Source organism: Haliaeetus albicilla, chromosome 1 (assembly GCF_947461875.1).
Source record: "Haliaeetus albicilla chromosome 1, bHalAlb1.1, whole genome shotgun sequence".
In the NCBI taxonomy this organism is placed as follows: domain Eukaryota; kingdom Metazoa; phylum Chordata; class Aves; order Accipitriformes; family Accipitridae; genus Haliaeetus; species Haliaeetus albicilla.
In genome coordinates, this window is record NC_091483.1 from 32,419,673 (window position 1) to 32,443,337 (window position 23,665).

The window sequence follows — 23,665 nt, forward strand, 5'->3', positions numbered from 1 at the left end:
CTATCCATGTGCACTTCATTTTCCAGGTTGTAGCCCCATTCTGGAATAAACTTTGTGGAATTATACCCACTGACCCCCCCCACTAGCTAAAATCCACTGTGTGAGCAAAACTGCTCTGACAGTGAATTGGACCTCCTGTCTAATTCAAAGTTTGGACTACCCCTCCTGTAACCTTTTCTGAGCAGGTTTTTCCAGTGCACAAATGAACTTTTCCTGCATTTTATGCCATTGCCTACATCCCTGCAGCAAAGCATGGGAATTCTCAGACACTATTCTTTGCTAATGCAACATTACTTGTGACGCACTTTGCAAGACAAAGCAGGCTCAGGCAATCTCCAACATCAGAAGCAGAACTTGTAACTTGAGGAAAAAAAATTAATGAAGCAGCAAGAAACATACACCTAGCAGCAGGCCTGGATGGCTGGTCCAGGGATTGCAAGGCAAGGTAGTTGCTGCAGTGCAAAGATAAATAGGAAGATGAAGTTAACTCTTAATGTATACACGAATGGATACAAGGAAAAAGAGTTTATAAAACTGTTTAACCTCTGTGGCATGAGTGGGACTGATACCCCCTTTAAGAAGTTAATAAATATTTTAAGAAAATTGCATTAATTGACACTGTTCCAGTGAGTGATAAATGTGGTTTAATCATGGATATATGCTATTTAACTAGATCCTATCTAAAATATTTATTTTCTTACTGTGCATGTTTATGTCAAATATTTGTCTCAAGTAATATAATACACGGCTTAAAATAAACTGACTAATGAGATCTCAGACATGCACATTGAATGGGGAAAACACACATTTTATCAGTAGTTAATAAATTTAGAGAGCTAAGAGTACCTGAGTACTAATTCAGAATACTAATAAGTTTAGAGTACTGAAACATTCTAGAGCCAAAATGATGCAAAACACCAGTATAAGACTTTAAAATATAATCTATTATTTTTAAGAGCAATCAAGTTATAATGCAAAATCAGTAGAGGTGTATACAAACTGCACGTTGCATGAAAATATTCATATAACACACTTAAGGCTCATTATTAAGGCACTGCAGTACAATGCATATTTCAAGTCAGATTTTTATGAGCTATAAGTACATTAATTATTATAAAAGTGCATTAAAAAAAAACAAAAACCAAACCCCCAAAACCAAACCCAGCATTTCAGACTAACAGTTTTATGACTAGATAAGGTGCAGAAGCAGCCTGGTTCAGCGTGTATCAGGAAAATGCAGCAAAGATGAGACTAGATCTGAGATTCAAGAGAAACCATGAGGAAGCAAAGACGAGATGGAAGAAATACAGAGGCAAAGCAGCAGGTAAATGAATTGAAAGCACACAAAACTGCCAAAGATAATACACATAAAGGGTAGCACGATTATTAGCACAGGAGAGCAGGGTGTGGCAGTAACAGAGAAGAGATTGCAATATCTGCCATAACACTGGGATCACTCATGAAACAGAGAATGGCCCAGCCATAGCAAAAGAACTCTTTCTTGCTCTAGCCGTGGCTTGGCTCCTAATCTCTGGTTTTGCTTTGGCTTCTTTATCCCTCTCTCCTAGACAGAAATATCAGATAAGTCCATGAAAAAACAGGGGGCTTTATTTCCAGGGGTTTAAGGGAGACACCATTTCCTGTACCATGTACTTTACTCTCAACATATGTTTCTGCCAACTGCAAATATGTTCAAGTTATTAGTTTAAATCCAAATGTTATCAACTTCAATTTTTTTTTTTTTTTTTTTAAACAAACATGCAGGTTTTGGTATATTACGCTACATTTTTCTAAACCAAGTCATAAAAGCTTTACATATATAACCAAAATTAAAGTTAATTTGAGCTCAAATTTCAACAGAAGACCATCTGCAATTTATCCCATCCTATCCTTTTCTGTTTACACAAGGAAAATATTCTATCCACTGCTATACTTAAGAAAGAAATGGCCATAATAATTTTCACAGGTTTTGAGAAATGGAGAGAAGTAGTATTGGAAGTAATAATGAGGCTATTTTCTAACAGACATCTCCCACGGGCGCCAGACACACCTTGCCAAATTCCTTAAAACATGGTATTTCCCCCTATTTACTTCTAGCCTAAAGTGTTTCAAAGCCTTGTTAGAGCTTACAATTTCCTGAAAAGCTTTATTTTTCAGAAAAAGAGGTTCTATCAAATTAAATTCATTCTGTTTACTGAGATGAAAATGTAAAGTCTTTGAGACTTAATACGTGTCACTTTTTCTATTACTTCTGCTGTGCATTTTAAAGCAGGAATACACCATGACAAGAGTATTTATTATTAATTTTTATTGTAATTTACCCTTTGATTAAGGCATTATATCATAACTTTAGAACAGGCAAAAATCTGAGCACTGTAATTTTAAGGCTGAATCATAAAAATCTTTCAACACTATGAAAGAGCTATAAATATTATGAAGTCATCGAAAGCTTCATCATCCTTGTCTTTATTATTTGTAAAGAACTTAAAAGGCACAAGAAGGTGGCCCCTACCAATTACAAAGAAGTAACTGTTTATCTCTAGAAGTCACTTTTAAGTTTCTTTTAATTGCAGGATACAGCTATGATCACTTTATGGGAAACATATCTCAGTATTGCCATGAATGCAATATTGAGACAAAATGACATAGCACTTTTACTTCTGAAGATCTTTTGGCAGATAAAACAATATAATTGAAAACTTTTCCTTTACAAATGATGATTTATTCTTAGTAAACTCCGCCATATTTTGAAATACATGAGCTGAGTAATTTAGCTGGAAACTACAGTACATTATAAACAATGATACAGCATCCAAGTTGAAATCACAGGGATGCTTCTCTCTGTCTTCCCATATATTGCTATTAGTTTCTTATCTGTCTTAAAAACACCACAACAAACAAAGATTTACTGTACTTTCAGCTATGTTGTGCTAACAACAGTGGAAAGCAATTTCCACACTTTGACGCATCATTTCTCCTCTCTCCCTTTAGCTAACCACTGTACCCACACGGATTTTCTGGTCCAACCCAAACGTGATACTCCCCATTGTCTCAAACTGTTCTCCCTGGTGGGCACCACTCTCCTTCACCAGGGGACAGCTGACCCTTGACTCTGCTAATGTAACTCTGTCTGACACTTGCCTATAGATGCCTACGTCCTTCTGATGAATTTGGGAGCCTTTAGCAGCTTCATGGATGGTTTTCACATTCCTGCCCACTGCAAATCTACTCCCACGGCTGTGGAGGTGGAGGATGGTAGACACTACATATATATATATATACACATATATATACACACACACAGATATATAGAAGGTGTTCTCAGTGGAAATCCACAGGCCCTGCACTTTCACTGAGTTCGAGTACCAGTTTCCCAATCAGCTTATAACTTGGCTAGCTCCTCTAGATCCCACAGCCTGTGGAGGGAGGACTCAGGGGATTAAATGTTTGGCTTTGGGTTCTCTCTGCTTTAGTAGAAAGTGGCATTGAATACCCTATGGCCACAGATGCAAAGGTCATTGGCCTTATCAAGGCCGCTTATACCACTGCAGGAAGATACTGCCTAATAATGTCAACATAATATCATTCAGCATCATGCTTAATGAAATAAGTCTTTCCACAAAAAACAAAACAAAACAAAAAAACCCCACAACCCAAAAAAACCCCCAAATAAACAAAACCCAAACCAACTTGCTTTCATCTCTGCTATACATGAATAATTCAGTGTCTAATAAGACACATTTTCATAATTTCCTGCTAATAGACTAGCTTGGAACAAAGAGATCTTCCTGTAAAAGAAGACAGTTCTGCCTACTTTACAACTTGTACCAGCAAAGTTTTGATGAATATGAGCCTTCCAGGCCTTTCAGGGGCTTATATGACATTTATCAGCCTACAAGATAACACAGCCTTCAAGGAGAACTCCCTTGCAAAATGTGCAAATTAGAAACAATTTATTGAAAGGTTGGACCAGATGATCTTTGAAGTCCAACCTGGGCTGTTCTACAGTTCTATGATTCATTATCGTGGGGAGACATGGTTGGCAGGACATAGCAGGCCATCTAATTGTGTCAGTCTTGGCTTGTGGTTCTTGAAAAAAAAAACCAAAAAACCCAAACAATTTATCAAATCTTGTGAAATATGTGTAGGTCTACTTCCACGTATTATGGACTAAGATCAGTTATAACCCTTAGACATATCAGCCTTTCCAAGGCTGTGCATTGACGTCTTAATTCTGAGAACTGAACAATACCCTTTACCACCCTCAAAAGCTAAAGCTAAATGACCCATTTCCTACTACCATCTCTTCATGCCTCCTGTTAAAAGCAGCTCAATTTTTTATCATCCCTCTCTCCTGTCTACATGGTTTTCCAATTACTATTAATTTTTTTACTAGGATACCCCATTTACATCCAAATTTGGATGGAAATATTTAACTTGCTGAAGATATAGTTATTATGTCCCTCTTCATATAACAAATTAGCTACAACACCCCCTTCTTTTGGATTAATGGAGGGTTAAATGCACTTATTACTTCTTCCCGCTACTGGAAAATGTGTGTTTGTTCCAGTTACAAGTATTAGTGAAATGAAGCAATTTTCATCAGATGATAGCTTTGATCGAAAACAAACCAACTCTAAAGAGCAAAAAACAAGCATTGAAAACTTTTGAAAACTTTAATTCTGAAAGGCATCTATAATTAATTGAGAATCCCCACCTTAAAACAAGTAATTCCAAGTTGAGCTAAGTGTTTTATCCTATTAATTTCAAGGATGATGAACCACATTCTTGAAGCAGCACCCACTGAGTGCTCCCTTAAAGGTGAAGAGAAGTCTCTAATGGGATTTCCAAAATTGCATAGAAGCATTACTGCCTGAGAGGTCAATGAAGCATTAAGTCCATTCTTAAATCATACACAGTTCCTTCTGACATTATTCAAAATGTCAGTTTTGAGGCACTTCAAAGTTCCCAAGCACTTCAGATCTCTGAAGAGACTTACAAAGCTAATTTGCTCAGCTGAAGTATTTGAGGATAAAAATTCACCACAACTTGCCAGTCAGTTCTGTAGATCCATGTTCACCAGGAGGCTTTCACAGCTATTCAAGTAGAAGAAAAAGCCATATAACCATAGTAAAGTTATTTCAGAAGTGGCCCAACCAATCATACCGAAAACTGTAAAGGGTTACTAGTTGCAAATATCAAATTTGGAAAAACAAAAGTGAAATAATCCCTTGGCCTGGCTGACCTGCAGCCGACTGCAAGCAGTTCAAGGGGAAGAGAAGAACCCCAAAATGAAGGAAAACCATCTAATGAATACAAATCAAGTTTCACACGCTACATTAACCTGACCAACATTCAAATCCAAATTATCTTTCCCACTGTAGTTATTAAAAAACCCACCCACCCTATTTCTGCTATTCAAAATTTTTCAGGACAAAAAAAATCTCTGCTGCAAAAAAATAAATGAATTAAGTTCCGTATCATTCTTTGCTCTTATGCCCATTTTGAAGCACAGAATAAACACACAGGAGCCTCTGTGGTTAGGCACTTGCCTAGCAGCATCAACAGAAAACAGGAGTTACTAATAGAATTCCTAGCGCTTTTTTTTGTATTATTTTTTGACTGATCTTTCTCAAGTTTCCATTGTCATAACAAGATATTAAAGGAAATTAAAAACACAACTTTGAAAATGGAAAATATTTCTCCTGTTCTTTGCTGTCAAGACAACTGCATTTTTCGACAGGAGATGGGTAAAATGTAACCTCTTATCCCAATGAACAAAAATGAATAAAAACCATGAAACTATATAATTTAAAGTGCATAAAAAAGATTTGTCTCTAGCTAATGAAAGCAATCAGTCAAAACAGGCAGTTCCCAATCCACTGAAAGCCGTTTTCAGTAAGAACATTCATATCAGTTTTGACAAGAATGAAAATTCCGAGCAAAAGAGGGATGGACTCATCCCTGCCAAAATTGCCAAGAGAAATACTACAGAGCACCAAGGTCCCAAGGGGAATTTCTGTTTGGCATCAATGCTTCTCCCCAGGGTCCCATTGCACTCTCCCCTCCTCCACCCTACATTTTCCCTTTTCCCCCACTGTTCCCAATGCAGGATCAAACCCCTCTTCACTCCGGAGTGCTGCTGTTACTCAGAGGTTCGAAAGATTTTTGGGTGGTTCAAATCCCACTCCTTTAGCCCTGTAAATGTCCCTGCTAAAAGCGATCCACCCTACATGCTGAAAACTGGATAAACCTCTATCTTAATTATTTGAAACCAGGACAGTTGAATTTTAACCCAGGCACCTAACCTTATTCTAGACTGGGAAATCTGGACACCAGCTTGTCTTACAGACTAAAATCACATTTCTGTTTTACAACAGGTCCCGCTATGTTCAAATGCCTGAGCATACTGGAGCTTAGCAGACATGGCTGATTGTGCTGCTTCTAAGGAGAAATAGGTAAGATAATATGTCTCTATTGCACTAGGTTTGCCTTGGCTTTGTGGGCATTAGTTTGGAGTTTGAGTCCTGGGTGATTTTGCTCATAAACCTGATCCTGGCTCTCATGTATTCCTGGTGGATGTCCTGCTCCACAGGTGAATAATTCACAAGGAACAGGTTGCTCATAAGACTGCCTGTAGTAGCAGCTCTGCTCTGCATTTATTAATGATCACTAGAAGGAGGACTTGAACCTTGGTGTTCCATATTCCTGTGGAAGTATCCACCAAGCCACTGAATCCACCTCTGGCTTCTTTACTCTGCATTTGGCATGAACACTGAAATACTCACTCATCCAGACAAACAGCTTGGGGTCCGAGCAGGCACCTGAACAGTCCAGCACCAAGATTTAGATTTTCCCCCACCCCCATCTGATTCAGAGTGTCCAAAACTTGACAAATTCTCCAGATGGTACACTATTGATTACTTTGAGTCAGTCTGTCTCTCTGCAGTCTCAGATTTTAAAAGAAAATGCTTTACTCAAAAACAAAGAGAGGGAAATTTTTTAAACTTTTAAATTTTCTAAAATTCAGGAATACAATTATGGATAGAAGCTTTTTTCCATTTTCCATTAGACTCAAATAAGCATTTAGTTTGACTTTTAAGCTAAACAGAAGTGCACTTTCAAGTAAATCACAGTTCTCTACTAACGCTAGTTTCATTCTGATAACATGTAAATTCCCAACACTTTCCAGCCAAATTAAATTTCACTGAAATTTCACAAAAGATTTGCAGAAGTTAGCAGAAAGTAGAGAATCAGTCACCGTATCTTCATCTATTGCATAGCACTAAATAAAGGAAAGAAATGGTACTCTCCAGCAGGTTTACAGCAGATTTAAGCACTGTGCTGAACTGGAACAGCAGGTCCCAGTTCACCAAAGTATTTAATTACCTCTTTACCTTTAGTACCAAGTAGTTTATTTCATTTCTAGCAGCCTGCTTATGTATTAAAAGTTGCTTTAGAGAGAGCATCATGTTAGTACTGTGACAGGTCCATCTTTTCTATCAACACTAGAGGCAAAGCAGTCAGACACAGCGACATTTATTTTCAACGCACTAGAAAATATACCATCAATAATAATGTCTCTGTAAATTGCAAGTATGTCTTTCAGTCACATCATAAATTAGCATGTCAGCCTTTAGAAACAGCTGAAACAGATCACAGCTTGAAGTACCAGGTGCTGATATATATACATTTTAAAAATCACATTACAGAGCTCTACCTTTGATCACGATCACAAAGGGAACAGGTGAACCCATCATTTACCTCAAGAAGCTAACCAAGCAGAAAATACTTTGTCCACTCTTGGTTATTAAATAGTGTTAGTTAGTAAGTGTCAGCAGAGCTGTATAACTTCTTTTTTTTACCTAATGAAGCAAAAGGGAATAAGAGATAAAATATGCAAAAAATAATTTTTAACTTTATAAGAAGAGACAGCAACTTCCCCAAGATCAAAATATACACTTGGAATATATGTTGCTTCATGATGCAAACGTAAGAAAAAATTATATGCTGAATAACAAAGCAATGCCACTATTGCAATCAACAACTGTTCTCAGATGAAGTGGAAGTAGCAATTACTTTACTAGAATGAAAACAAAAAATGCAATACATTTTCCTGTCTCTGAATAAATAGCACAACTATAGAATGTTCCACGTAACTCTTAATAATCCATGAAAGAAAAACCTGCATGCATTGACTCCACAGGGAAGGTCCTGCCATTCGCACTGGCAGAGGGAGAGAAGAACAACACATCCGTCAGGCATTATGGCCAAAGGCCTTCAACTACATTCACATGAAACGCCTCACACTACAGATATCTCTTGGATTAAAATAGATAATATTTCCTCCTTAAGGTCATCAAATTAAAATAATTTAGGACAGACCCCTACAACCCTACTGGACGAATGCGGAGGGCTCAAAGCCTCCTGGGTTACCCAGGTGCCCCACCCAGGGTATCTGTTTTCCTGCACGCCCACAGCCCTATCCTTACTCCAAAACATCCCTAGGTGTCCTGAATGCAAAGAAAGCCTTGACATGGACATCCTGGTGCAGCGAGGAAGGGATGCGAGAGCATGGTGTGTCATCTTATTCCCCTACTGGGAGTAAATGACAGAAATCTTCTTTAGAAGAGAGGAGAAACACACAGGAGGTGGGTGTTTGCTAACGGATATGGAGGCAGAGCAAAACGCACCACAATTTCCAAATGTCCACACATGGTAAGAAAACCAGTGTGGGAACAGGAAGAAAGTCCTCTAAACTTCAAAAGGTGTAGCACAGAGCCTTTGAGGATGAGCCCATTCTGAACTACAAGGAGCACTGGAAACAACAAGAACACCACTTTATTTCTGCAGTGCTGTTTTGTATGCCACTAAGATATAAGACAGTACTCCTCTGAGCTATCAACCGCCTTTTGTTCATTTGTTTGTTGGATGGTTATTCGCAGGAATAGCAGCTTTTATTTCAACAGTATAGATAAAAGTATTGCATTGAAATTTAAATGTCAAAGAACACATACTCAAATGTCAAATACCAACAGACAAATGCCAACAGAGAAATGTCAGAAATACACCCATGTCTCCCATTGAATATAACTATATCTGCACAAATGCAAGCCACAGCATGATGTGTAAAAGCAAGAGTTTTTCTGCAGTTCCTTTGGGATGGTAACACCACTGGTGTCAATAAAATCACTATCTGGCAGTGATCTGACTGTATTACTCCAAGTACCCAACTCTGGCAACACATATAACCTAAGCGATCTGTGGTCTGCAAGGTGATGGATAGCGTTTACAGACATAAGGGTACAAAACTTGTATTTCAGGCAAACCCCACTCCTGAATTTGCTAACTTGTCACTAGATGAAGGACTCCCAACACAATGAACTTCCACATGAATGCTCCCACTGCTTTCCACATATGACAGTAGCTCATGAAAGTTGAAGGAGAGGACTTGTAGACAGTTTCTGCTAGATACATGGCTTAATTTGGGCAATAAAAACAAACTTAAACATGAATTCTTGGTGTTCACTAAACTGTCTGCTTTTTTTGAGTCCTAGCAATATTAACCTGTGAATATAAGTGAACTTCTGAGAAGTAACCAAATGACTCCAGAACTCAGACAGAACTGACTTCAAGCAGAATTTGGACTCTTGAAAAATTCGAATGCATTTTAAAATTTTACTTGGTTTAACTAAAATCAATTGATTGTTCCTCGGGGCAGGGCGGGGAGGGGGGGAGGGAAGAAATCTTTACATACTTGACTTGGTGTGAGCTTCTGGTCCCAATGACTTCAATGGGCCTTTTGTCATGATTTCACCCTTCATTATCTGCTATAAAAGCACTTGGAAACATGTTAATTAGGGAAGATGCATTTGTTTAGAAATTTCAGTCAGTCTGCTAATTGCAGCTGCTTCCACTAGAGTTGAGAAATAAAAATGGTTAGGTAGTTCTGTAGTCAGACCACTAAATATGTGAAAATCTGAAGTGCACTTTAATTAGTGTAGCTAACAAAAATATATCTCACTCCTGTAATTATTGTGATTTGCTTCCAACACTAGTGGCTTATACACTGTAAAGTAAAACCTAATCAAAGATAAAATATGTGAACTTTTGTCAAAAGAGTAAAATGAACATATGGCATTTTCCCTCTAAAAATTTTTTTCTCTACCTCTGATGTAAATGTTTTAGGATCCCCAGCTTGTTTTTTTAACATTGTGACATTGATTATAAATGCCATATTTATTTTAAATCCTTTTACTATTCAATTTAGTGTAAAAAAATTACAATATATAATTGGAATTACTTTGAAAATTATTTTGAAAGACACTTCCAAGAACAATTATCACATTCTCACAATATAAACAGAAATTTCTTTCTAAAGAAAATTCTTTTCTCTACACCAGGATTCTTTCTAAAGCTTTCTCTGGATCACTGAATGCTGTTTAGAAAAAAAATTGGAACAGATTAAATCTGTTCTGCTCTGGACAGGTTCTTCTTTTTAACCATCTGTAGTGCATCACAAAACTCTAAGGATAGACATTTATAGTCCAACCTTCAATAGGAAATTTTCTTATAATCTCTATATTTAATTTTGAATGCTTATCTCGGCAAACATAAAAAATACATACTTTCAGTATCTTACTTTTTAACTTTGCTTTTCTCTTGAACATGGCCTTGTGACACTGAGTTTCACGGTCTAATTATATTCTGTGCAAAATTCTATTCTCTTTGACCAACTTCAAATCTATTTCCTTTCAAAGCAGTGAATGTCTCTGTCCTTGAACTATGATAAAGGGTAAACAAGGAAGGTTTAAAAAGCCTGTTTGTACTACCTCATTGTTTTGCACAACTTACTTGTGCCCATGGTCATTAATCTCTTCTTTAAAAGTAAACTGTACCATAGTTTAAATTTGTACCATACATCTAAATTATACCATCGGAAAAGAGTTAGAAAGGCTAGGAAGTCTTTTTGTGCTTCTATATTTCCAAGACTTTTCTGTGGGTCTCTCTTCTAACTTTTTGTGAAATGGAAGAACGCAATTTAATGCTTCGGTCAGGCATTCACCCAGACAGGTCTGAAGTCGAAAACCAGCCAAAGTTAACCAATTAGATTAAATGTAGAGATACAGATTTGTCTTAGGAAGGACTACCTGGTTGCTCTAAAGAATAAATAGCTCCTTAATGCGTAGCATGGAAAATAAATCAAGTCAAAATATGTCAAAACAGACTGAATTTATAGGTAAGGGAAAGGTCTCATCCAACATTCTGCTTGCCTAAAGACTGCGAAGCGCGCCTCCAAATATCAACAAGATCCAGCTCCATTTAGTTTCTGAAATATCTGTCAAGATCTCTGCTCAAGGTGACATAACTATAGGCACGTGTGTACATTAAGGTATTGACAACAGATGAAACAGCAGGAATGGAATAACAATTCCAATGAATAACAGATGAGAAATTTCAGGAGTGTAGAGACACTTTTAACTTCTTATTTATCTCTCCCTTCTTTCAAAGCACTTATCTGTTACTGCAGAAGGTATGCAGACAAATGATGTACTCCATCATATAGTGACACTGACACAGGGAACCAGTTTACATACATTAAGATAACTTTCTCTGTCGTTTGCTTTCAGACAATCATTGCAGGTTCCTCACAAAAACCAGTGTGATCCAATACACTAAATAAAGAGATCTTGGTATTATCTTTCAGGAGGTCTGTCTTTGAAGGAGAGTTGCTCTTGGAAAAGCCTATTAGTCTTTTATTTTCCTAAGAGGTATTATAAGATTTTTGCTACTTTTGTCATCCCAGATGGGTAGTTGTCCAAAGTTAAGGACACACATTGCAAATAGAGACCTGCTTCCACCATTCCTTACCACAGGACAAATTTATTTTTACAGACTAGCAAAACCAAAATACCAAGAAAACGTAATTTTGCTGGAGATGTACGTCATTTCCTCAAACAATCTAAGTCCAAGTATTTGGACTGTGTCTGGCAGCTGAATACATAACATTACACTTATTCTGTAAAAGTTAATTTCTACTAAAACATCAGGTACTTATTTCATGAGGACGAGAGATTACAGAAATTTTGTCTATGTTACAACAGATTTTCTCTTTCTGTACCTATGAATTTTAATCACCTAACAGTTGCAGCAGCCCCCTTTGACCATAAGTATCAAGTGCTATTCTGGGTGCTCTAAACATAACCCAATGTAAAATTTGCTATTTTGGAAATGGGTTGCAAGGGTTACAAAACAACAGCTTTCACTGGTCTTTTGGGACAGTCGACCAGCAGCTTGACAGTCTGTATTACAAACCACACCTTGATCAACACAACCAACTGCAAAGCCTCTTTGCAATAATAAAATAGATGGGTACCTAGAAGTTCCAAGACTTCTCCCATTTCTTACTCCTCTTAATGATACACAACAGCATGTTATCTGCCATCTTCTACTAACATAGAACACAAGAAAGGTTTTTAAAAAAACAGTGAAGATAGTCTCTTGTTTGAATATATGTAGCCTCACCTTGCGGATGCCTCTGCCAAGATCTTCTCCATAATTTGTCCCCAGAATTTCAAAATGCACATTGGGATTCCCCCCATTTTCTGCAAATTCCAGTTCTCCAGTCAAGCCATTTACTCCACCCTATTGGAAAAAAAGGACAACGGAGTGAAAACTCAGAAGTAGACAATTCTAATAACCTTTTGTTTCTCCAAGGGATTTGTGCACTAAACATGCAGAATACATACACAACTACCAGAACTAGGACAGTTTTCCAAAGACCACATTTCCCTTGAAATTCTGAAGCCTAAATTGTTCCTGCATCATTTAAGCTCTTCACAGAAGAATCACTCAGCAATGCTAAGCAGATGCAATACAAGCAATAGTCTTAGTGTATTTGCACTCCAATTTTTCTTTGGCCCATCAGTATATATGTATAGACATTCTAGCCCCATTAAAAAAAAAAAAGTTTTGCAACTAATTTTATTGGAAGCAAAACTGAAGACAAATATATATTAAAAAATTGCATAAAAATTAGTTTTGTTTGTTTGTTTATTTTTGCTTCCCCCCACCAATGTTTCTCACCCAGAAGAGATTTCCACATAAGATCAGGTTGAGTTTTGGATAAATTTAGATGTTTTTTGAGCCCAACACAAGTGATCCACACAAATGAAGAGGGGCTTGTCTAGCTAAATATATTGATTTTTCTGTTTTCCTCCACAATTCTTGTCTACCACTCAGAATGCATGACATGAGCAGCAGTGCAGTGTATTTTCAAGCTTGCTTTTATTTTTTTACATTTTTGTCAGAAGGGGTTAAAATACTAAAGATTAAACAGTGAATATTTACTATAAAGAATCAGAGTTGAAAGGGCTGTACATGCCATAGCAATACTCAAAATATATTCCAGGGTTAATTCAACATGACACACATTTCATCGTTGTATAAGAACTGCAATGACCTGAACTGTAAAATCAACAGAGCCACGTGAAATGCCTACAATGAAAACCTTTAGCCTTACAAAATTCCTTCAGTTTTCAGATTCAGGGAAAATTAGATGTTTACCCTACTCCCTCAAAAAAACTTGAACAATATTTTAAGTATGTACAAGAAAAAAAATCTGCCTCTGGTAAAGCAAGAGTTTTGCAGTTGTGATTGCTCTTACAGTTAAGAGCTTTATTATTTGAACTAAAAAACTGGAATAATAATACATAAATATTCCATGAAGTGCCATTTTCAGTTAGAAACAAGATAATACTTTGTGTATGTACATATATTTTTAATTTTTTAAAAACTTTTTATAATATTTACTTTTTGGAAGAGATACTAGAATGAAAATTAAAAATAAAAGGAAAAAACCAACATCCTGATTAAGGGTACATCTGCACAGGCTTTTGCAGGAAGACTCCAGGTCATTTCCAGCTCCTTGGTGAGAGCTAGCCAGACAATTTTGATGGTTAGCATGACACTGAGGTTACTTATTAGCTTGAACACAATCCTGTAATAATCACACCTTTCATGGCTTTTAGATTGGGGTTAGCACACCTCTGGCTGGTTCAGAGCAAAGACAGAGTGAGCTTGCGTTGTTTACCTGCAAAATCACTTGAACATATCCTTAGATAAATAACTGAGTTTCAGAATATAAATGTTTTCTGCTAACTTAAATTTGACTACATCCTATTCACGAACCAGAAATAAAACCTGTTTCACATACTTTTTTTCTCATACAGTCTCATCTGGCTTTTTGATTAATTAAGCCAGAATTTCATGGTACATGTGATGTAGAAATGCCTGCAAAGCAGCACAGATCTGCAAGGCTTGGGATCCCCATCTGACCCCTGAAAGCCTCCATCTGGCTGACTTGCCCTCCCTGACAGCGTACACCTGTTCCTAGTCCTGCACCACTCTGACCCCTTACTGTATACTACTTTTATTACATTATACTTCATATTTCCTATATTACTTCCTAAAACTTTTTCCCTGACAATGTGAATTAAACCTGTGGGTCTGAGGTAGGTAAAATAGAAAAAATAATTAAACCATTATAGACCTTCTGAGCTGCACCATGATTTCAAGTGAGCCACAAGCAAGGACTGGAAAAAGGAAGGGCAAACTCCAGAACAAAATGATTAAAGAAAGGAAATATTCAACAAAAATTAAAATCTGTTAATACAGAAGCTTTGTACAGTAGAAAGTGTTTTTCTTTTTTCTTATTTTGTGAAAAAGTAGTTTTAAATTGGGAACTTTCAATATAGAAAAATTAAAGTGATTTTATTTTCCAGATTGAAAGTGTTCCCAATAATTTATGGGACATGAAGACAGAATCATGTCTAAAATGTAAATGATTTTTTGAGACTTGAGACACCAATTTAAAATTCTAGTCAACTTCTTTTATTTTTTATAACCTTTGCCTGTATTTGAACAAATATGATAAAAATAAAGATAATTTGAAGAAGTATTTCACCTCAGTTACATTTGAAATAATGAAATCTACTTTTTAAGAAAACACAGGATTCTTTGGAAATACACGGGCCCTAACATATAGTACAGGTTAACAGAACTTACCTACCATATTTTGGAATTGAATCTCTATCCAAAACCACTGTGCAAGTTTATTTACCTTGATTTTTAAATGGCTGCAACTGTTGGGGCAAGATACAAACTCTAAGTCTGTTAGTTCTTTTTATTTGTCTGAAATGCAGCAGTAACCATAACAACAATTTTTCTCATTCACCTATTTTGGCAATTTTATCACGCTTTGAAAATTTCTCATGTAAGGGTGTCTTTGATTAGAGCTTTCTTTCCTAGACTGTGTACATCTGCAAATAGTGTAATAAGAGCTCAGCTTAGATGAGAACACTCCTGGCTTGGAAAGGGCAGAGGCAGAAAGACAAAACAGTGAAGAACCACCCGTATAATACCAACAACAACACTAAATCTGATAGGAGGCTTCTTGGAGGTCCTGATGCCTCCTCTCTACCTGGGACCTACCTTGCTGGACCTGCAGGCCAGCCAATCCTGTTATTGCTCTCTACTAGTCCTCATTGTCCCACACAGCCTTTTTACAAGGCCTACACGAGTCTGCTTTGTTGCTTAGGGCTGATGGAGTGGGACAGCGTATTGCCTAGGAAGAGTTTCAGGACACCGCTCCAATTATTCTGCTTAGTCTTTCACCATGTGGATCCCTCTAAAGCACTTACTTGATTTATGGCATGTGTTTTATCCCTCTGCTAATGCATAGTGAAAGGAGATCACAGAGGAAATGGACATCTGTACGACAGCTACTGATCCAGTAACTTCCTGATGAGATTTTTCCAAGTTATTTTAGGGTTAATTATGATAATGGGTAAGAGTCAAAGAAATTTTTCATTCCATTTAACTTGCAGAAACAATGCTATTTGGGGAAAAATGAAGAGACATTTATTATCTACTCTCTCAAATTCCTCTAAGGTTGAGCTGCAACCATGCAATTTCCTGACACATTTAAAACTGAAGAGTGAAATGTCAGTCGTTAGGACAAAAATGTTTTACTTACATTTCTGATCACTGCTCTGGGCTTCGCAGAGCTGTTATAAAGCTTGGCAATGTAGTTAAAGCCTACTCAAGTCCCATCTAGACTGGCAAGATAAACTACAGTTTATATATGCTTAGGCACTACTATACTGTAAGTCTCTGAAGAAAGCACTATTTACCCTAGCAGTCAGGACCTCACTTGGGAATGTCAGCTTGCCAATCATCAGTTATAAAATATTGTACTTGCTCTCACAGTTCCTGTTCAAACTTCCTCTTTTTTTCAAAATACAGTTATGCTCAGACACTAGCTATTTTGCAATTAAGGAAAAAAACTGTGGTTACAGGCAGAAAAAAACTGCTAAAAGCATTAAATAAGTTTCACATTTTATTCTTGAAAAAATCTGGTATTGAAAACACTGTGGCGTTCTCAACACATGATTTTTAGCTGCTAGCAAAGAGAGTCTGATCTATTACCTGAAAAACAATTTGGCATCTTTTTCGCATGTCACCACTGAACATCAGTGACATTTCCGAGACCAGAACTGGTTGACAATTCCACCTATGATTCATGAAATAGCACAAGGCACAGTGCATTTTCCACAAAGGAATAGGCTCTATGTCGCTGCAAGCACTAAAAATTTGCTGTTTGTCAGTGAGCTAAACAAATATGACTGGGAAGAGATCAGGTAAGCGTGAGAGAAGATATATGAAGTCACTTGATGTCATTTTTCTGAGTTGATCCTCCATATAATCCTACTTACATTTATTCTCAGGCTATTTGGGAAGATTAATTTTTCCAACAGTAGCATTATTTTCTGGTAATACTTATTTCTTTCACTGTAAAATAGCTTTACTGAGAAATAAACAAGTGAGCATGTGTTTGGGGATAGTTTCTATTACAGAAGTGAATTTAGAACTAATAGCTAGAGCTGGCCAAATTCATTAGAAGGATTGTATTTCCTGATGAATTTAACTATTTATTCAGTTCCAGAATGGGCAGAAACAAATATTAGATTTTAGTAATTGTAGTGGGCTTAAAATGTTTTTTTAGACTTTTTCCAATCAGCTGGAGTTGTTTGTAGAAATAGCGATGCAGGAATCAAATGTTCAACTGTGAAAGTAACAAATGACAATAGTGAATGATTCAGACAGCTATTTTGCCATTTCAAGAAATGTTTGAAACTCTAATTCCCCCTCATTCCCTGCTCTTCCCTATTAAGCTCATTAATCATAAAGAAATCAGTTTATTTACCGCCAGAGTTCTATTTTCAACAACTGCTGCTGCAGGTAGAACACCAGCATCCCTTCCTCTTACCTTCTTTAGTGTGTAGCTTTATAGAGATTTCCCATCTCTTTCCTTATTTTCCCCTCTAGAAATCAGAGAGAGATTCCCTCTGCAGCTAAAACTGCCAGATATTCCTGTTTCTGGATCTCTGATTCTAGAAGTTCGATTTTCTTCCAGAAAAAGCTTCCTCTGGAACTGGTTTTTCCTGCTTTTTTAACAGCTAGAGCTCAGATGTGCACAGCAGTAGATAGCAACGTCACTTCCGCTTTGCTGCTGCCAGAACAGCTACTTCAGTTGCTAGTCCTTTTCTAAGGCAGGCAGGCTGGAATTAGGCATCTCTTCCTTAACTCTTACCGCCCCGCCCCCCCCCCCCCCCCAAACCATACTTGGCTACAAGTGACACCCACTGAAACTACATTGAGGTGAGGGACAATCTGGGACAAGACGGTGATTCCAGCTCTGCGATACAGGTCGTTATGAAGGTGGAGTTAAAGTTGTGCAGAAGATGGAAGTTCTTTTTCCAGGAGCATTTAATAAATCTCAGAATACATCTTCACCCTGAACTGTATCTTCTTACGATACTCCATTACACACTACATCTTTGAAACAGTGGTGATTTCAAAATGAAAATGCAGAACCTTTTATTCAGAAACTACTTAAATACCACATGGTAACTTTTTCCTGTTTTCTTTCAAAATTCAGGAAAACTAGTACGTTTTTGAGAAAACCTTTTTATTTCACTTGATTTTAGAGGATGTTCCAAGAGGACAGGAGAGAAAAGATGTTTAAAGAAAAAAAACAAGATGGAAAATGGAAGCATTCTCAGGAAGAGATAAAATGTTTTTTATTTTTCCTTTCATTACTTTTTAATTTTATTGTTTTTCTGATACCTCATCAGACATTCATTAATGCCAACTTTTTAATTTCAAAAGCACACAGCTGTGATCCTGAGGTTCTTCTACATGAGTGCTTTAGTTAAACAAAAGGGAAAGTAGACCACAAAACTAAAGAAGAATTCCTCTTTCTTGTGCAATTCCAGCTCTCAGCTGCAATCTTTAGCCTTCCTCTGCCTAGGGATTGAAATGGTACAGACATACACACACCTAGGAAATTTCTGTATTTCATTTTTGATTAAATTTTGACTTTCAATTTTAGCATGTTACTTCTAGAAATTAATCTGTCAGCACAATGCAGTATATGGATGTTGTGGTTTAACCCCAGCCAGCAACTAAGCACCACGCAGCCGCTCACTCACTCCCCCCCATCCAGTGGGATGGGGGAGAAAAATCAGGAAAAGAAGTAAAACTCCTGGGTTGAGATAAGAACGATTTAATAGAACAGAAAAGAAGAAACTAATAATGATAATGATAACACTAATAAAATGACAACAGTAGTAATAAAAGGATTGAAATGTACAAATGATGCGCAGGGCAATTGCTCACCACCCGCCGACCGACACCCAGCCAGTCCCCGAGCAGCGATTCCCTGCCCCCCCCTTCCCAGTTCCTAAACTAGATGGGACGTCACATGGTATGGAATACACTGTTGGCCAGTTTGGGTCAGGTGCCCTGGCTGGGCATGAGAAGCTGCAAAATCCTTGACTATAGTCTAAACACTACTGAGCAACAACTGAAAACATCAGTGTTATCAACATTCTTCACATACTGAACTCAAAACATAGCACTGTACCAGCTACTAGGAAGACAGTTAACTATATCCCAGCTGAAACCAGGACAATGGAGTATTTGGATTATTCAGTTTACACCAATCAAATGGCTTCTTATCAAAGTCATCTCATTCAAATAGCAGAGAAACCCCAAAGCAATAGGATGCTAGCCTAGTTAGCTGTAGATATCAGGAATTTCCTCAGCATTTGATTCTTTTTTTTTAGCAAGGTAACCACAACCCTGGAATTTCTACTTGCTCCTGCCTTCTTGAATGTTTTCATATTTCTCCTGGCCATTTCTTTTCATGTTTCAGGGTTAAGAGCTGCATAAATTGATCTTCAACACAGTGCAGCTCTTCTGTGAAAGGTCACAGAAGGAGTTTGTTTCATTAATGACATCGTTTTATGAGGTCAGAATTGGAAGAAGATAAACTGGATAGCTGGGACACTGTGGCAAAGAATGGAATAAACTCTCTTTGAGATGCAAGGAAGACGAGATGCTGGTGAGAAACAGCATAAAGGATGTTTATATAGGAGAACAAGATCATTCTCACATCCACAGACAACACAAGCAAGCAAATAATAGTAATGCAAAACAGTCATCAGCCCTTTCCATGGTGGAGTACTTCTAGATTTAGAGATGCTAGTAGGGCTACCAGACTTTGCCTGAAACTCCAGCTCAGATGGTAAGTTCTAATACTAAAGTAGAAGTGGTTATTTTGAGTTTTCCAGCTCAGGCATCCTATGCAGATTTGAGTAAGTAGAAATAGCTTTTAGTTTATTAATGAAAAAGCGTGCAATAGTATTTATAAAATGCAAGCTGAGAAGAAAAGTTCCAGAACTAGCCTTGCCTGAAACATAGCTTAAAATACATGGGACTGCCAAATGTGAATTTGAAATTGCTCTGATAGGTTAAGAGCAATAGAGTCCCTTAAAGCCATATCCTGCCCCTGAAATAAGAAATGTGTCCTGGATTATCCTTGCAGTCTCATGACTTCAAACTATTAGAATGGAAACTGGGGAAAGCCACCAAAGAAAGTCTTGAACTGTTATTTTGGAGCTAATGCAGATTGACTGGGGACTGAGGAAAAAATAAGCAGTGTTCAAAGGAGTCTTACATTTTGCCTGCATCATTGTAATTTCTGGTGTAGTTAAAGACCTAATGCAGAATGCAACTTCTTGAAACAACATTATATTTTAAATTATTTTTTATGTCCTTTTAATGAAAGCCATAAATAAAGCACCTTTTTTTTTTTTTTCTGTCCTGGGGTTTGATTTTTGTATTTATAATGTAGGCACTGCCAGCACTTTAAATGTAAGTATACATTATCAGGAAGTACATGCAGACAAATGAGAAGGCAGTTTTATGAAAGACATCAATAACATAAGGAGACTGAACCGAATAATTTACAGGGAAGGGTAAACTACCAACCTAAGCATATTTTGACTAAATACCAACCCGGAAGGCTGTGATAATTGTCTCTAAGCACATGGAGGCTGCAAACATCATGAAGAAAGGGAATAAATAAGAAAAAATATTTTTGAAAAACAGGAAAAGCATCTTGGGCATGAGCATGATTAAGGTATGAAATAATAATCGCAGGGAAGCAGTGAAATCTTAACAATGGATAAAGCACTGTAGAGACTGTTATAGGCAACAGTTCTGCAATGGCAGAATATAGACTAGATGAGTTAGGGTTTTCCTCACTCTCATGTCTATTATTTCACTATATTAATATCAATAGCAGTGCAACAGCAAATTCCACAGAACATTACCCAAGCGTAATTTTGCAACCTTATTTTTTCCTTTTACAAATAAAATACTAAATTTAGCTGCCTTACCTCCTCACCTGTGATACTTTTTAGATAGGATATTATTCATACTTGAAAATTCTACTAGTTTGGTAGTTTTGGTAAACAAACTCATTGACTTAATTTCAAATATGCTCATTATGACATAGAAAAAAACCAAAACCAATTAAAGACTATTTTCTTTCAGAAACTGTAAATATATCAAAACTACTGCTTTAAAAAGACACTGCTGGTACTGGCAAGAACAGTATGCATCTCAGAAGGAAACACTCCCTAATGCAAGTATTTTAGAAATCAAAGACGAGGAAATACAGGGAAAAGGTACCTTCTTGATGGTTTCCAACATCGATCGTCCTCCTTGCCAGGGTTTAGAGTTCTTCCTGATGCAGGTGAGGCTGGCCATGCTGTGCCATTTCCTGTCCTCCAGCTTCTTATGGAAGGCATTTGCCAAGAGGAGGACAGTGTCGTATATATACAGGTTTGAAATCTGCAAAGACATTAAAGGGGGAGTATTAGCATTATTATTTGTGGTCTTCTGCCAACAGCCAGAATTTATCATTTGTTTTGCTGTACCCATAATCCTCTGGTAATTAAATGACTTATTTGGTATGAAGAAGAAACTGTAAGAGTCAAAAAGTCCTATCTTTGGCTCTCATAAAAACTGCAGCTAGGGGCTGTCACGGTACAAGTGATTTGCAGCAACAAACTACACACACATGAAGTACAGGCAGCCCAATCATTGGCACAGCTCCACTTGCAGGATTTAAAGCCCTACTTATGAACATAAACAGACTTTCTTTTATTTTTAACCAGTTGCCTGTAACTTTCAATTTTTCAGTCACCAGATACTTGGACACCATCAAATTCTCTTCAAGATTGTTTTGTTCTTTTGAAAAACAGAAACTCTGAAAATTTAAACTAAATAATTTCATTATGGTTTTTGTTCCTGATTTTTGCAGTTAATTTCGACTAAGGCAATTTCTGGAATGGAATATGACCCGATGAAATCTTTCTTAGTGTGCAGTCGCATGTTGATTCTGCAACTTATAGTGTTTCCCATCAGAGTATTTGGCAATGGCTATTAATTCCTTGCAGGACAACACTCTTACTGAGTAAACGTGTACATGTTTCACTGTGAGCATAGTTACCCGCATACGGTGTGAGGAAGTTCCAGTCTGGCATCAAAGAGAGAACAGTTGAACTCAAGAAAAGAAATTACTTGTGTGCCAGTTCCACTTAACCATATACTATTTCTATATATGTACTTTTAAATGCACACAGTACAAAGTCAGATGTGAAAGATACAATTCAATGTAAAAGAACAGAAGCTCAGAATTCATGAACACTTCTGAAACAGGTAGTTTACAATATAGCTTTATTTCAGTCATTTCTGTCCTCAAATGGCAGGGACATTTAAGTTACTAACAGTATCATAAAGAGAAACCTCAGGTCTCCTGAACAGAGGTTCTCGGGAAAAGACACGATGTTCAGAAATGAGAAGGACCTTTAGGAATATTATTTTTAGATAACCTATTGGTCATTTGAAGCCATGGGGCCTGAAGTTACTGGGGGAAACTCAGTTTCCTCAGCTGCGCTATGAAGGGGGGTCTTCAGCATTCCTAGTGCCTGAAAACAAATTAGCTAGCAGCAATTTGCTAACTAAGGCAAGGTTGCTGGTGTTTTTTCTCTCCATCAGTTACAGAAAAGCCAGAAGACATTTCCCAGATTTGTGGAATACGTTAACTGCTCTGTGTAAGGGTTCCTCCGTACAGATGGTCTGATCAAAACCTTAAAAGAAGAAGGAAGCTTACAATAGGAAAGTATGTCAACTTTGTGGAGAATGCCCCTATTCTGCCTCTTAAAAATATCCAAAGACAGGGAAAGTCCTGCAGCTATTGGGAGGGGATATACACCAAGGAAGCACAATAATGCTGAAGATCTGAGACACTGATTGGCAAATCCACACATTGCCTTAAAAAAAAAAAAGAAAAAAAGAAAAAAAGGAAAAAAGGAAAAAAATTAGCCTCTCTTCCTGCCTAATTACTCCTTTCCATATAATCTATTTTTTACGTTTTTATTTTCTTATGTAAATTCCATCTTTATGCTGGCTTTGCCTCTGTCACCCACAATCTGCTCTGTACAGTTCTCACAGGAAAGTTTTGTGACAGACTCCTTCCCTGCCTAGCATCCAGGAAAGAGGTCATCTTTCTCCTTACCTTGACAGAATTTCATGGGGCATTTTGCCTTCCACATATTATTGAAGGAGATCTAACGGTCTGCTGCTTTCCCTCTGATAATCTCCCAGGATCCTCTACTGCCTTTACAACTCTACATTGTTAGTACCACAAATGAACAGAACTTCTGATCCTTATTTCCCTTTTTCGTTAAATGACGATGATGCTTCACTCCCTCTTTCTGGAAGACACTTCTTTATTCTTACTTGACCTTCTCCTGGAACTCCAGTGGCTATGAATATTTCCATTTCAGTATTCACCCAGGAACTAATTTACTTTCTGCAGATGCACAGGCCAAGCATCACTGTGTATGACAGGATTAAAAGCATGGATTGCAGATCCGGGTTCAGATTAATCAAGCATTTTTAAAATAACTTGGATGATTTGTCTGTGTATTGTAAACCTACAAAGAATTCAAAGCATTTCAGCTAAAACTGTATTTCCTCAAAGAAGTCAGCACCACAGGGACATTTGTTAGAGGGGGAGAGAAGGAATTATTACTATGCTGTGAGGCAAGTTTATCTATAAGCCTTCGCCAAAGGGAAAAAAAACAAAAAAAACCCTCTAGAGAGCACAGACAATAAGGTCACTAATGAGACTAAATTGGTACACGAAGGGCTACAGATGCCGAGTCATCATTTCCCAACAACATGA

At 37.3% G+C, this 23,665-nt stretch overlaps 1 protein-coding gene across 2 annotated transcripts in view; it reads right to left on the reverse strand.

The window, feature by feature from the left end:
* GRID2 (glutamate ionotropic receptor delta type subunit 2) overlaps positions 1–23,665 on the reverse strand; it is a 737,357-nt gene that overhangs the window by 202,611 nt on the left and 511,081 nt on the right. For both annotated transcript variants that reach the window (XR_011324830.1, XM_069784511.1), the window contains exons 7-8: positions 21,103–21,264; positions 12,526–12,645 (exon numbers count right to left, since the gene is read on the reverse strand). Coding sequence is in view for 1 of the 2 variants with exons in the window: in XM_069784511.1 (XP_069640612.1) it covers positions 12,526–12,645; positions 21,103–21,264 (282 nt within the window). In the remaining variant the exon portion in view is untranslated. The remainder of the gene's footprint in view (positions 1–12,525; positions 12,646–21,102; positions 21,265–23,665) is intronic.